The sequence below is a fragment of the Tachyglossus aculeatus genome, chromosome 18 (genome assembly GCF_015852505.1).
Source record: "Tachyglossus aculeatus isolate mTacAcu1 chromosome 18, mTacAcu1.pri, whole genome shotgun sequence".
In the NCBI taxonomy this organism is placed as follows: domain Eukaryota; kingdom Metazoa; phylum Chordata; class Mammalia; order Monotremata; family Tachyglossidae; genus Tachyglossus; species Tachyglossus aculeatus.
The window spans coordinates 31,120,489-31,135,858 of NC_052083.1; the positions used below are offsets into that span (position 1 = coordinate 31,120,489).

The following is a 15,370-nucleotide window of genomic DNA, read 5'->3' on the forward strand; positions in this document are numbered from 1 at the left end:
TTTCCTAGAAACCACAATCTTCTCACTTGAGGAGAAAAGCAAAGGTTCTTCCTGTATCTAGCCACAAACCTGAACCATGAAATATTCACAAAAGCTCCAGCCTGGCTCAGTCCTCTTCTCTCTCAAGGTTCTCATGTCGTCCTCAAACTTGCCTAGGTTTTTGGTAAAAGACATGAGAAGCAAGGTCCTGAGTTTGGTCAGGAAGGCATTCCAGGATTCCTGAGTACGGGAAGAGTCCTTCAAGGGATCAGAGAGTACCACACACCTGCAAAACACATTAAATAAAGTAATAACAACTGGGAAATAGTTTCATTTTAAATACGTAAGGCCCTTCTATGCCATTTTCCAGGGGTCTAGGAGTTTTTTTGAGAGAGATTTAACAAAAATAATAGTAATAATAATAATGGTATTTATTAAGCTCTATGTGCCAAGCACTGTTCTAAGCTCTGGGGTAGATACAAGGTAATCAGGTTATCCCATATGGGCTCACAGTCTTTATCCCCATTTTACAGATGAGGGAACTGAGGCACAGAGAAGTTAACTGACTTAAGTGGAGACAGAATTAGAGCCCACGTCCTCTAACTCTCAAGCCCGGGCTCTTTCCACAAAGCTACGCTGCTCCTCCAAAGGTATCCTAGGAATGTCACCATTGTAGACGATGCACTGATGAAATATTATACAGGTGGGAACAGTTACAAATTATTTCACAATAACCCAAAAAAGCTGCCAAAATCATGAATGTTGCATTTGAAGATCCAGTGGATACTGCGGTTAGACTAACGCTCCATCCTAAATTTATATCCCAAGTCAGGTTTCCTGGATATACCTTGAATTGGCATCCAGAGGCAACCCTTCAAATGGATATTGATTGGAAAGTGTAGATTTTGTAATATCATTACATTACAAAGGAGCAGCCCATGAACACAGTCTGTCTCCAAAAGGCCAAAAGTCACAATTTCCAGGCAAAAAAAAACCCCAAAACCTCTCCGATATTGATGGTAAAGGGAAAAGGAAGAGAAAATGTAGACTTATTTGACCCTAATATCCAAACATTGATACCCACGCAGGACACAGGATTCAGAGTGGCCATCCCATGACAGACAGGCTGTCCCTACATATCAGCTCAAAGTTTCTCTTTGGGCAGCTACAGACAACGTTCAAGAATTGCTCTATAATGACTCATTCTAGATAAACGGGATCTTACCTGATCACCATCAATGAAAAGGAAAAATCAGATACAAAGTTTTACTGCAGAGACTCAGTCAAATTAGACATTTAGATAATTTCTAGGATTACTGAGGCTTTGATGAACCAAAAAAAGAAAAGACCCAGCAGTCATAGGTAAAAAATAGTTGGAAATTAACGAACTCCCTCATTTACCCCGCACTTCTTGGTTTTTCAACTCCATCCTTATGAGGCAGACATGCCCATGCAAGGGACGGAAAAATTTCCCCTCACAAGCTGGGCAATACTCACACCTATATTTACATGAGAGTTTTTATTCCAATAGTAGTAGTAATACTCGTTATTAGCACCCACTGTACGCAAAACACTAAACCGTCAACTGGGAAATAAATAAACTGGTGTGAATTACCCATGGTCCCTATCCCCCTTAGGGGCTCCCAACCTGAGAACAAGAGGGCTCGAAGTGGATGGGGATTCACAAGAAAGAAGACACCACAAAACACAAGAATGATAGGGCATTGTGGCAGAGCTTCAGGCGCCTCATGGCTTGGTTCACTAGTCTCCAAAGCCTTCCAAATGTTCTCAAAGTTGCGAAGATCCCATACTTGTGGTGGGGAGGTGGGAGAGGATGTTTCCTCTCCCTTGGGGCTGGAGCAGAGATGGATGGGAGCCCCAAAGGCCCGAGGCTGAGTAGCCAGTAAAGCAACTGAGGAAGTGGGAAAGCCTTCTCACCTCAAAATTAATACTGAGGACTGGTACTTCCAAACCATCATCTGGGGAGCAAATGGAAAGAACTATATTTCAAAGCTCATAAAACTTAGCTAGAAAGCGATCATCAAACCCCCTGCAGGAGAAAGGATTTACCTTGTTATCCTCTAATCTGGAACTTCAAACCAAATTTGCAGGATGTGAGATGAGCATCTCTAACCAGAACTTTAGCCTGGTTAAATTTCAGGGAAGCAGAAGTGGTCTGGTAGACAAAGCAGGGAGCCATAGGACCTGGGTTCTAATCCCAGCTCTGCCACTTACTGCTGTGTGACCTTGTGCAAGGCATTTAACTCTGAGCCTCAGTTTCCCCAACAGCAAAATGGGTGTTCAATACCTGTTCTTCTGCCTACTTAGACTGTGCGCCCCATGTGGGACAGGGACTATCTGGCCTGATTAATTTATAACTACCGCTTAGAACAGCACTTGATTAATACTATTAAAACATACACACAATAACTTAAGTCATCCTTTTTACAATTTCTGAAAGAGTGGACCATAAACCATCTAAAATGAGCTATTGTGGCAATTAACAGAAAGTTAAGATTAAGAAACCTCTTACCTGTCACTCTGCTTATTACAAAAATCATTTCTTATCTTGTCTACAATGGATGTACGGGGAAGAATATTGGTTTTGTTTTTTTTCTTGGCATCACTTTCAACTACCACAATTAACCAATCCACAGAGCTATGGGCTTTCAGAACATTCTGCCATTTGGTGATGTCATCTTTTACCGTGGCTTTATAGACTTCAGTGTCCTAGAAAATAAATTATGAGTCACTGACAAAGCCAATCAAGTTAAATTCCTTTAATTTAAGATTTTTACAATTCCAATTATAGCAGATAAATTATCCAACAATGAATACCTTCAGGAATCAGTTCAAAAATATCTGCATTTGCAGTTCTGACAGTTTAACATCAAAAAAAATCTAATAATATTATCCTTTTGGCAATTTAGTTATTCACCTGCTTGGAGGCTGGACAAATGACCACAAACTGCCCTTTCCATTCATTACTCTGAGAGTTTATGTTGCACGTTTGTTGCAATTTCCTTGGATTAAAAAAAAAAAAGGCAACTAACAGTCAATTCTCCCAAATCTCATGGGTCTTCACTACGTGTTTTGGTTCAAACCCTGTGTCCAGTCTAATTAACTTGTACCTACCCCAGTGCTTAGATCAGTGTTTGACACAAAGTAAGTGCTTTCATATCATAAGAAAAAAAAAAATTAGGGAATGTTCTTTGAACAGTGCCCACCAGCCTGGGTAGAACAGGATCTAATGTTAGAAAAAAAGGGTTGTACATAAGGTTGCAGCTGTCAGTCACTGTGATGCAAACTGTCCTTGATGCAGGGTTCTTCAAGAACGCAACTCCTGCGCCCTCAGAGAACTGATAACGCAGGAGTTGACATTTTTACAAGCCTATTTTCATTGCAAGAATATAGAGAAGCAGCGAGGCCTAGTGGATAAGAACACAGGCCTGGGTGCCAGAAGGACCTGGGTTCTAATTCTGGCTGACATTAGACAAATGGAGCCTTTGGGCCAAGAACAGCTATTGGGTTCTACTTCCAACTGAGAGGGTGAAAGAGAAGAGAGGGGTAAAGTGAGGAATTACTCACTGGTCCAATAGCTGGCCTCCTTAAACCATCCCAGTTAGGATGTCTTACATCCAAGGGTCTCGCATGGAATTGTTCCCCAATCCCCATTCTCAGAAAATGGGTAGCTCCAGGCAAAGTGCCCAACCCCACAAAAGATAAGAGGCCCCTGAGAACTGACCTATCAAGAGCCCTCTATTCTGGCACCGACCATACGAGTCAACGAGAATTGGGCCACCATTTAATAATAATTATGGCATTTGTTAAGTACAATGTGCCAGGCACTGTTCTAAGCTCTAGGGTAGACACAAGGTAATCAGGTCGTCCCATGTGGGGCTCACAGTCTTAATCCCCATTTTACAGATGAGGTAACAGTCACAGAGAAGTTAAATGACTTGCCCAGGGTCACACAGCAGACGAGTGGCGGAGCCAGGATTAGAACCCACGTCCCCCGACCTCCAAGCCCATGCTCTTGCCACTAGGCCCTGACTCCTGGGTGAAAGGAAGTTAGTAGGACCTTTCATGCGCACCCCAACAATAATAATAATTATTATTATATTATATAATAATATTTGTTAAGCTCTTACTATATGTCAAGCACTGTACTAAGGATTGGGGTAGAGAAGCAGCGTGGCTCAATGGAAAAAGCATGGGCTTTGGAGTCAGAAGTCACGGGTTCTAATCCCGGCCCCACCAACTGTCAGCTGTGTGACTTTGGGCAAGTCACTTAACTTCTCTGTGCCTCAGTTACCTCATCTGTAAAATGGGGATGAAGACTGTAAACCCCACATGGGACAATCTGATCAACTTGTATCCTCCCCAGCACTTAGAACAGTGCTTTGCACATAGTAAGTGCTTAACAAATGCCATTATTATTATTATTATCATTATACAAGACCATGAGGTCTTGCATGGGGCTCAGTCTATGTAGGAGACTGCTACCCTCCTCCTTAAATACTCAGCTGCACTGGAAAAACAAGCCCAAGCACCAAATGATCGACAGTTCTTTTCAAAAGTGCATCTTCCAAGAGCTACTGTTGAAATGCAAAAATAAATGAAACAGTGGAGGAAAAGCACGTCTTGGGGGGGAAAAATCCAAACAACCTAGTAAAGCGGTAAACCTGAAAGAGAGCACTATTACCACAAAAGAAGGTTTAACTCTCTAACACATTCATGCCCTAGTGCGAGGGCACCTGTTCTTCCTTCTTTGCCTAATACTTACACAGCATTCTGTCCAATAAATATGAAGAAAGGGGAAGGTGAGAAGAGCTTTGTTCCCTTCTTTGGGGAGCAGCTCATCTTTGAACTGAACAAAATTAGACTCGAGGTGAATCATCTTTGGAGCACGGCCGTAGGACCTATGCAAAAGAAAATAAATGAGGTCAAATTGTGATTGAGGAGAGAGCGGGACTGAACAAAAGGCAACAATGTCAAGAAGGTGCAACGTAATCCATTTTTTTCTGTTCTGTCATTCTATACATTAGGGTATTGAAAGCAAAGACTAGGATTTCACCTCGGAAGACTTTAATTTTGTGGTTTCAGGGAAAATCCCCCTATTCTAGTTACGCTCCCTAGTCTACTGAGGTAAAACAGTACATCTGAGATAAATACACTTAATACTTGTCCAACAACCATTTATAAAATTTTCACGGCGTTGAATCACATGATCCTACTAAAGCAGCACTATTTTTCATTTTAACGTTTTAATTCTCAGGAACAACGCACAGGAAAAAAGATTTAAGGATTATTAATTTCCCTTTGACCTACAACCAACCTCAGGATAAAGAGGCTGGGAGGAGGATTTCCATGATTCATGACTTGCCACGCTACCCATCTTTGGAGAAAACATGTTCTCAGTTACAGGGGCAACGGGAGAAGCTGATTAGGTCAGAGGCTTTTCCCCGCTGTCAGCCCACAACTAATCCACCTAAAACATGATTTGAATTCTGATATTCCCAAATCTCCAGTAAAACAAATGGTATTATAAACGCGACTATGTAAAATAAGACTACTGATGAAATGTGAAGTTTCTGCTTGACTATATTAAAAAAAACTGATAGCGCAAAGTAATATGAAGTGTAACACTTCTCATCGGGTTGGGTTGTTTTTAATAGCCATTTGAGCCCACTGTTGGGTAGGGACCGTCTCTGTATGTTGCCAACTTGTACTTCCCAAGTGCTTTAGTACAGTGCTCTGCACACAGTAAGCGCTCAATAAATACGATTGAATGAATGAATGAATGAATCTGCGTCCTTTTAAATCCTTTTAATAAAAAGATTTTTGAGCTAGAATTCATTTGTGAAAACTCGGCAGGTTCAATGTCAGCTGTTAAATACGTAATTTATAAATGCATAATTAAATGCATAATTTAGCTACTGAATACATAAAGGCACTATAAATCTAGGGCCAAAATATTGGGTCACTCTCAAATCCAGGAGAGAGAGCCTGCATGAGTAAAATTCTCTCTCCAAAAACAGAGGTTAACTCTTCTATTTCATCATGGCACCACACAGTTCCCAGGAAAAAGTAACAAATTCCATGGAGTAGGGGGAGATATTCACCTAAAACCCCTGAATAATCAAGCTTGTGAGTCAAAAGTCATAAATTCAAAATAAATCTAATCAGCCTACTTCAGATTTTGTTGTTTCCTATGGCCTACTCATAAGATGAAGGGCATAAAATCATAATTTTATGAATTCAAAGAATTTTCCCCAGTTGGTGGACTAATTAGGAGCTCATTCTTCCACATTCTTCATCAACTCCAAGGCTGTCATTCTTAAGAGAACAAACTTGGAAAGGTGAAGCAAAAGAAAGGCCTTTGTTTTTCCCTACATATAGCCCCTGATAACTCCTCCTTTCCAGGGAGTGACAACATACATCATTTAAATGTATTTACTGGGTAACGACAGTGTGTAGACCACTGTACTGAGCAGGTGCAATAAAAAAGACATTGATCCCTACCTGAGGAGCACACACTCTAATGCAGGAAACATGCAGAAACAATTATTTGGAGGTAGAACAAACATGACTAACAGAAGGGGTAGGCAAAGTTGAACAGTTTGAATTAACAAGCGAGTAATGCATTAATAGAGTATGTAAACCCACATACACAGACATCTATGCTAAGGGGTTTGTTGGACTGACACAACCAGGGGTGGTGGAAATTAACTGGGAAAAGCCTCCCAGAAGAAGCTGGATTTCAGGAGGGCTGCGAGAACAGGGAGAGCTTTGGATTAGCTGACTCTGAGTGGGAGGGAATGCCAAGCAAGGGGGAAGACATGCGCAAGAAATCGGGAGAGGTGAGACTGGGGCATGGTAATATGGTGGTCTTAGGAAGAGTGAAGAGTGAAAAATAGGGAGAATCAGGTGAGCAGTTAGCTAAGAAGAAGCTGGTGGCGAGCTTTGAAGCTAAAGGATCGGGAGTTCACGCTTGCTGCAGAAAAAAAGGGGTAGGCATTACCAGTTTCTGAAAAGTGGAGCCCCCGTGCCAAGATGATTTTAGGATACACTGAGGGAACGCACCACTTAAAAATGAGCTAACAACCTCAAAAAATAAAACCTCATCAGCAAGCAGATCAATCTTATTCCTGTCAATGTAATTTAACACTTGTACTCAGTACTGTACCTTTAGAAAACTGCCAATTACACATCCTTTGTAAAATTATCAACTTCTTTAAGTATCATTGAAGTGAATAAAAAGCTGAAATTGACAAAGGGAACTAGAGTTTTTTACGGGAAAATATAGCTGTGGAGGAGACTTGGGAATACGAACAGCAGTCCAAGATTGGGAAAGGAAGGGGGCATAAGAAAGTTAAGAGATCCACACTGCCTCCCACACGGATAAAATCCTAGTCAGGATTCGATTTTTTCCCTAGGGGGATATTTTTTTAAAATCGCAAAAGATGTGGTACCTTCTCCATTCCATGGGTTCTCTTGGAAGCTGCTGGGATAGTGTTGGATAAACAGAAGTAAACAAATTCTGATCTCCAGCACCTACAAAAGGAGCAAAGAGAAATTCAGTTGTGGTGGAACTTTTCCCTCCAGAAGTCTTTCCATACCTTCATGAATAATGAGCCAAGAGATTTCATACTATTTTAACCTTAATTATGCTGAAGTACACTTGCGCATTACAGGCAGTATGGTCTAGTGGAAACAGCATGGGACTGGGAGATCTGGGTTCTAGTTCCACATCTGCTCTGGCCAGCTGTGTGACCTTGGACAAGTCTCTTACCTGCTCTGTGCCTTAGTTTCCTCATCTTTAAAATGGGAATTATAATACCCGCCTCTCCCTATCTCTCCAAAAAATAAAAGCCCTAATTAAAACATAATACCTCGGGAAGGGGGTGGGGGGGAGGGGGGAAATGTGGCTAAATCACAATAATAATAACTGTATTTGTTCAGTGCTTACTACATACTAAGCACTGTACTAAGCACCAGAGTAGATACAAGATAATCAGGTTGGCCACATAGGGCTCAGAGTCTTAATCTACATTTTACAGATGAGGTAACTGAGGCCCGGAGAAGTGAAGTGACTTACCCAAGGTCACACAGCTGACAAGTGGCAGAGCTGGGATCAGAAACCAGGTCATTCTGACTCCTAGGGCCCTGCTCTATCCACACTGCTTCTCTTTTCTCTTAACATTGGGGCTTGGGGGCAAAATGTAGTTTACTCAGACCACAAATCAGCTGTGGGACAGGAACTATGTCTGAACTCTCTAGATCAATCAATCAATTGTATTTATTGAGCGCTTACTGTGTGCAGAGTACTGTACTAAGCACTTGGGAAGTACAAGTTGGCAGCATATAGAGACAGTCCCTACCCAACAGTGGGCTCACAGTCTAGATGTATTTCCCCAGTGCCTAGTAGTGTACTCAGCACACAGCTGATGCATAATTAACACCATAATCAAAATGCAACTTGTGGGCAACTCTCAGAAAGTACCTTTTCTTACTCCACTCATCAGCTGCCAGTCCCCTCACTCTCTGCCTGCCTAGTTCACTTCACACCGACAGCGTTAAAGACAGTCCTACCCCCAGACAACCAAGCAATCAGTAGCATTTATTGAGCATCCCTGGGTGAAGCACCATCCACCATTACAAAGTGCATAAAGTGGAGCATATATGCAGGTTTGTTTGTTGTTGTTTTTTTAAAAAAGGCAAGCCTTGGCTACAGTAGACTGTAAGCTCATTATAGGCAAGGAATGAGTCTGCTCATTCTATTGTATTGAACTCTCCCAAGTGCTTAATATAGTGATCTGCACATGGTAGGGGTTCAGTAAATACCATTGATGGATTGATTTTTCAGTGAAACACTTGCACAGATGGAACTTCAGACACCAAATCTAATGGGGAAAACCAGCTCGGTGCTCAATGTTTTACAAAATGGGTGCTAGAAAAATACCGTTTCCAACGACGATGTAAATGCCTTTAAGAAACAGAATCTTTGGGCTCCTTTAACTTTCATAGGCAGTGAGGAACTCACAGTGTGTAACAGACGAGAAGTCTAAGAAACTGTAGGGGGGGTGGAACATATTGAAGCAACTCAGCAGGAGAAGGGAAACCTGATAGTAACTAGGGAGGAGTGATTTCAGGAAATTCAACTCCAGTTTTAGAAGAACAGTCTGTCTTTTGCTTGGAATAATTCTTGCATCAGAAATCCAGCCAGCTGAACAGAATCTCATATTAGTTTGAACTTACAAAGTTTTTTGTTCGATGTTAGATTCCTGACATTGAAAATAATGAACTCCTGCAAGTAGCATATACAGACCACAAAAGAATGGCCAACAGCAAAATCTGCTTTTCATTTGAACAAAAATGATTCGTAATTACATTGACACCAACAGAACATAAATCCACGTGAAGTTAAACATTACTACTCAATTAACGGTAAGATGGTTGGTGGCTCAACTGGGCGGATGAACTAATATTTCTAGACTGTGAGCCCACTGTTGGGTAGGGACCGTCTCTATATGTTGCCAATTTGTACTTCCCAAGCGCTTAGTACAGTGCTCTGCACATAGTAAGCGCTCAATAAATACGATTGAATATGGACCAAAAGGAACCAGGTGACAACCAATTTCACTCAAAAAATTATAATGATTATTAGTACAACAGAATTATCAATCAATCGTATTTATTGAGCACTTACTATGTGCACAGCACTGTACTAAGCGCTTGGGAAGTACAAGTTGGCAACATATAGAGACGGTCCCTACCCAAGAGTGGGCTCAACGAGCTTACATGTATTGTACTCTCCCAAGAACTCAATGCAGTGTTCTGCACCCAAAAAGCATTCAATAAATACCACTGATTGATTAATTGAGAGGAGACCTGAGCTGAGACTACCTGCCCCTGACTGTTCGAGTGAACAGCAGATGCAAAAACCGCACACAATCAATGGTATTAAGCCCACATCTCCTCCATAAGACTAATTATTCTTTTATTTCATTTCTCCTATCTGACCTCCCCTCTGTGTCGGCTGTGTACTTGACTCCCAAATCCTAGAGCACTTTGATATGCACCCCAGCCCCACAGCACTTAATGTACATATTATCCTTATTCTCTCTTTCCCCTATCTGTCATTTAATTTAATGTCTGTCTCCCTCTAATGCAAGCTCTCAGCTCCCTGTGGGCAGGGATCGCAACCACTAACTCTATTGTATTGAACTTTCCAAAGTGCTTAGTACAGTGTTCTGCACAGTAAATGGTCAATAAATACCACTGATTGACTATGATACAGTTAGTAGATGCACTGCAGGTACATAGAAGAGTCACTGCCCTCTTTTTTTTTTTTAAATCCAGGAGAGGGTTTCATCAAGTTCAATGTGCCCTATGGGTGACTTTAAGACTTTAGGAACAGCTTCTGTTTTAACCTAAAAACCATCCAGGGTGAAACAGCATGTCTTAGAGGATAGAGCATGGGCCTGGGAGTAAGAGGACCTGGGTTCTAATCTCACTCTGCCACTTGTCTGCTGTGTGACCTTGGGCAAATCACTTCACTTCTCTGGGCCTCAGTTACCTCATCTGTAATATGGGGATGGAGACTGTGAGCCCCTTGTGGGACATGGACTGTGTCTAACCCGTCCTATCTTGTACCAGATCCAGCACTTAGTATAGGGCCTGGCACATAGTAAGCAGTAAAACACCATAAAAAAATAAAATTACCTTTACTCTGGAAGTTGTTTTGTGGAAGGGTAGAAAAAAATTACAGCGAAAATGAAACAATGGAAATAGCAATATCAATTCCTTGTTCTGGTCTGTAAGATTCCAGTTCAGAAACTCTAAAAAAAATGTGGGTGTCTTTGGGATAAATTAATTTGTTGGGTTGCAGTTGAGCCCCCCTCTCTATCTTCTTATTGTCCCTTGGGAGTTGAATCTTATGATTCCCACTAAATTGGGACTCCTGCTGCTTCAGTTTTTGGATTTTCAAGTTGTTAAATTCAAGGCTTTATGATTGATATGCTCACATCCAAAGAGTTGATCACTAGCCTTCATAAACCAAAAAGTAAGAATCTGTACCTCTCTCCCCCAAACTGTTTCTCATGTACGTGTACCATGACCTACTGAGCTGCCTTCCATTTTATTAGCCTCCAATTCTCTAAGAGATTTTTGCTTTGAAGAGTGAAGGCAAAACACACATGTCAAATGCTTCAGAGCACATCCGTGGTATGCAGATCTCCTCTTGTACAGCCACTGTCCCCTTAGGCATTGTGCCCTAACTTTCTGGGAAGCAATTCACCTTACTACCAAAACACCCGAGGTCACTAAAAGCCTTAAAGGTCATTTTAGAGATGCCAAATAAGCATAAAAGGAGCAAGAATATGTGGGTGAAGAGAAAGCACGCACCAAGAAAAGTCTTGATTTCCTCGGATCTGCTGCTTGAAAGCTAAAATTGAGGGCTATGGGGAAGCAGAGCACACACACCTGTAACACATTCAGGCACAAATACCGTTTTGGGGAAATTAATTTTAAGGTTTCAAATTCCCAAGAAGAGTTCCAACCCTACTGCTTGTTTCATTTCTTGGGCTGCAGAAAGCAAGCTAAAGTATTTAGCACTTAACTCATCTTCATTACATTCTCATAAGGGAGGGAATTATTGTGAAGCAATAAAGATCCTGGCGTGAAATTAAAATCTCATTGCAGAAGGCTTTAAGTCTTAAGTATGCATGTCAAAGTAGTTGCTATCAATAGAACTGAACATTAGGAATGGATATTCTTCTCTTGCAGTAAGACAAAAAAATTTAGATCCCCATTTAAGAAAAACAAACCCAAGGAACATTTGTTTTCTCTAAACGTGGCTTAAAAGAAAAAGCGAATTGTCAGAGCACTGACCACAGGATACCGCACAGCCCTAAAATAGCCAATAAATATCAGTGAGACATGTTCGGGTAATAGCACACTATCCCCAAAATGAAGCTGGAAAGGGCTAAATTCCATCAAGCGAGGGCACTGATCTTGTCAGCCAGAACATGACAAGTAACTGAAATCAAAGACCCCAGCCAGTTGTTTCTAAAAATACCTCGATACCGAGCAATTCACAGCAGGTTTGGGGTGCCAACCAGGACCCCTAATTCGTCCTCTAATTACCCTACCAAGGGGCGACGAAGGCATCCGATGACCCATAAGCAACACAGTCACTAACGCGACTGACCCAAAGCAAAAATCTCCCAGAACCTAGATAGAAGGGCTTGCAGTTGGTTGCAGCAAGTATACACTAAAGCAGTTATCATAAATAATTCACAAGAATTATTTGAAATAGAGCTAACTCAGTTTCTCAGGTCTCAGAACTGGCTGTTTCAACCACTTTAGTGAACAATATAAGAAAACTACACAGATGGCTTGGAGCTACAGAGTGAGAGGCAGTGAGAGGCCTAGTGGAAAGAGTACATGCCTGGGACTCACAGGACCTGGGTTCTAATCCTGGCTCCACCATATACCTGCTGTGGGACCTTGGGCAAGTCACTTTACTTCTCTGTGCCTCAATTCCTTCATCTATAAAATGGGGATTCTCCCTCCTAGACAGTGAGCCCCCATTTGGGACTATTGTATCTTGTATCTACCCCAGTGCTTAGTATAGTGCTTGATATACAGTGAGCACTTAAATGCCACAATTATTATTATTAGCTACAAATTACTTGGTAAGAACCTAACACTTCGAAACCCGGTTAAAAACCCTCACTAAGAATGCCAGAACTGCTTCCACAGCAAAGGACTCCTGCAGAAAATGCCCATAAATGTCTTTTTGTGATTCCACAGACCAGGAACCTGTGGATCTTAGCTTACGATGGGTTCCCTGAGCAGAATAAAGGCAGTAAACAATAATTCCTATTTGCTTATGAGCCAGCAAGGCAACCCTCAAAAAGAAAAAATATAAAATTGCAATGACATTCATCTACTCTGATTTAACTGGCAAGATTCAGTAGGTATGTAATAAAAACCATTTTAAATACTACTTTTCTAATGCAAATTAGAACATTTGGAAAATCCAGAAAGCTAAATATTTTTACATGGAATAACATGCTTACAAGCTCACTGCTGCAGTTTCACTTGTTTCCGAAACCATGAACACTATCAACCAGCCCATTTTACACTGAAGAAGAAAACCACAGGTAATATGCAATAGTAGCAATCACCCACATCACTGCATCTGTCCTACCCTCTTTAAACAAAAAAATCTTTTCTTGGAACCCACAGGCAAGCTTGAATGCACAGGCATTTAAAGAAGAAAAAAAAAATCTCATAAGGCACTGTCTGCTTGCTATCTTCTCACACCCTAAATCTCTCTTTTTACGTCTAATCCAGAAATCGTGATGCGTGCACGCATGACAATGAAAACACTATGAATTCTTGTCTGCTCCGAACCCAGCTGCAACACTTAACAATTCGCTCCCTCCCCTAACCCGTGTTCATTCTTCTAGTGTCCACCCCCTTCTCCTAAAATGTGAGGGCTGTAATCTCGCTGCACCTAGTGCGGAGGAAAATAACTAGGCCTTCCAGCGCCCGATCCCGCCAACTCTGTGGCAGGCCATATCCCATCGGACCTCTGTGGTCCATCGGACGGGCGTTCCTAATTCCCCAACAACCTTCTCACCTAAACGTGCCCTGAAGACAAACGTTCAGGTGAAGCTGGGCCTGCGCTGGGCACGTCATTTAACTTCTCAGTGCCTCAGTTTCCCCACCTGTAAAATGCGGATTACATATTTGTTCTCCCTCCTACTTGGACTGCGAGCCCCAAGTGGGACAAGGACCAACACCTCCCTTATTATCTTGTAATCTTACCCAGCACTTAAGGACAGCATGGCTTAGGACAGTACTTGGGACTCAGTAAGTGCTAGGGAGTCAAAGGACCTGGGTTCTAATCCCAGCTCTGCCAATTCTCTGCTGTGTAACCATGGGCAATTCACTTTACTTTTCCGTGTTTCAGTTACCTCATCTATAAAATGGGGATTTAATGCTGTGAGTCCTATGTAGGACAAGGACTGTGTCGGACGCGACTATTTTGTTTCTGCCTCAGAGCTTAGTACGTGTCTGGCACATAGTAAATGATTAACAAATACCACTACTATTATTTTAATAAATGCCACAATTACTATTATTGTATTGCGTCCTCCCGAGCATTCAGTACAGTGCCCCACACGCAGCGCTCAACAAATACCATTGATTGATGGACTTCCAAATGTTAACTGGCTTCACCCATTTTTACCCGTGCACATTTTGTGACAGCCCCAACCACCATATCATCATCAATCGTATTTATTGAGCGCTTACTATGTGCAGAGCACTGTGCTAAGCGCTTAAGCACCATATCCTCTTCTCCCACTCTTCTCTGGAAGCCCAGATGAGAGTCACTGGAGGCTCACATCGAATCAGTGAGGAATTGGGTCAGTCTGAATTTTAAGGGTGGGTGGGAACTTTGTTCTCCCCTCTCCTCAAGCCCAGCTCTACAGAATTGCCAGAAATCTTCCAGGTGTGCTACAAAGTGAAACAAAAAAAAAAAAACCCATCAACTAGTTCAGGAAGCAATCCAAAACCGCCACTTCCCCACAATCTCATCCTAGAAAGCACATTCCTGTAAGCTCCTTGAGTGAAACTGATGACGGCAATGGGTGTAGAAAAGTTTCTGGTCCTCTTCATAGAACCTAAGGAGGCACTGAATATTGACAAGCTATCTGATCTCTCATCTTTTAATGTGATCTAACAAGGCAGAGGAAGCCAAAAATGTTTAACATATCTAATTATAGAAGGTCTGGCAGAAAGATATGACTATATATTAAGCTCTGTCTCCTCCTCTAGACTGTAAGCCAGTTATGGGCAGGAAACGTGGCTACCAGCTCTGTTCATTCATTCAATTGTACTTATTGAGCTCTTACTGTGTGCAGAGCACTGTACTAAAGGGCTTGGAAAGTACAATTCAGCAAAAAGAGGGACAATCCCCACCCACAAGGGGCTCACAGTCTAAAAGGGGGGAGACAGACATCAAAACAAGTAAACAAGCATCAATATAGTGTTGTATTGTACTCTCCCAAGTGCTTAGTATAGTGCTCTGCACATGGTAAGTGTTCAATAAAAACCATCGATGATAATGATGACTAATCATTATGCTACAAAAAATCCTCCACTTAAAAAAAATGGGGAAGATTTGTACTCTTTTATATAGCCATGTACTTAGTGATCAATATTTCTGACAAAAGAATACCAAATCGCCATCATCATCAGGATTTAAAGAACCTCTACTGGGTACAGAGTACTGTACTAAGAACTTGGGGTCCTACAGTGAAAGAAGACAAAAATCCCTGTCCTTTGAGCTAATGGGAAAAAGTGGAAGAAA

At 41.7% G+C, this 15,370-nt stretch overlaps 1 protein-coding gene across 2 annotated transcripts in view; it reads right to left on the reverse strand.

Annotated features, from left to right (window-relative positions):
* The window catches only part of TRAPPC10 (trafficking protein particle complex 10), a 69,076-nt gene that overhangs the window by 39,168 nt on the left and 14,538 nt on the right, over nt 1–15,370 (reverse strand). For both annotated transcript variants that reach the window (XM_038760059.1, XM_038760058.1), the window contains exons 2-5: nt 7,455–7,536; nt 4,766–4,901; nt 2,513–2,709; nt 70–265 (exon numbers count right to left, since the gene is read on the reverse strand). In XM_038760059.1, coding sequence (XP_038615987.1) covers nt 70–265; nt 2,513–2,709; nt 4,766–4,901; nt 7,455–7,536 — 611 coding nt within the window. The remainder of the gene's footprint in view (nt 1–69; nt 266–2,512; nt 2,710–4,765; nt 4,902–7,454; nt 7,537–15,370) is intronic.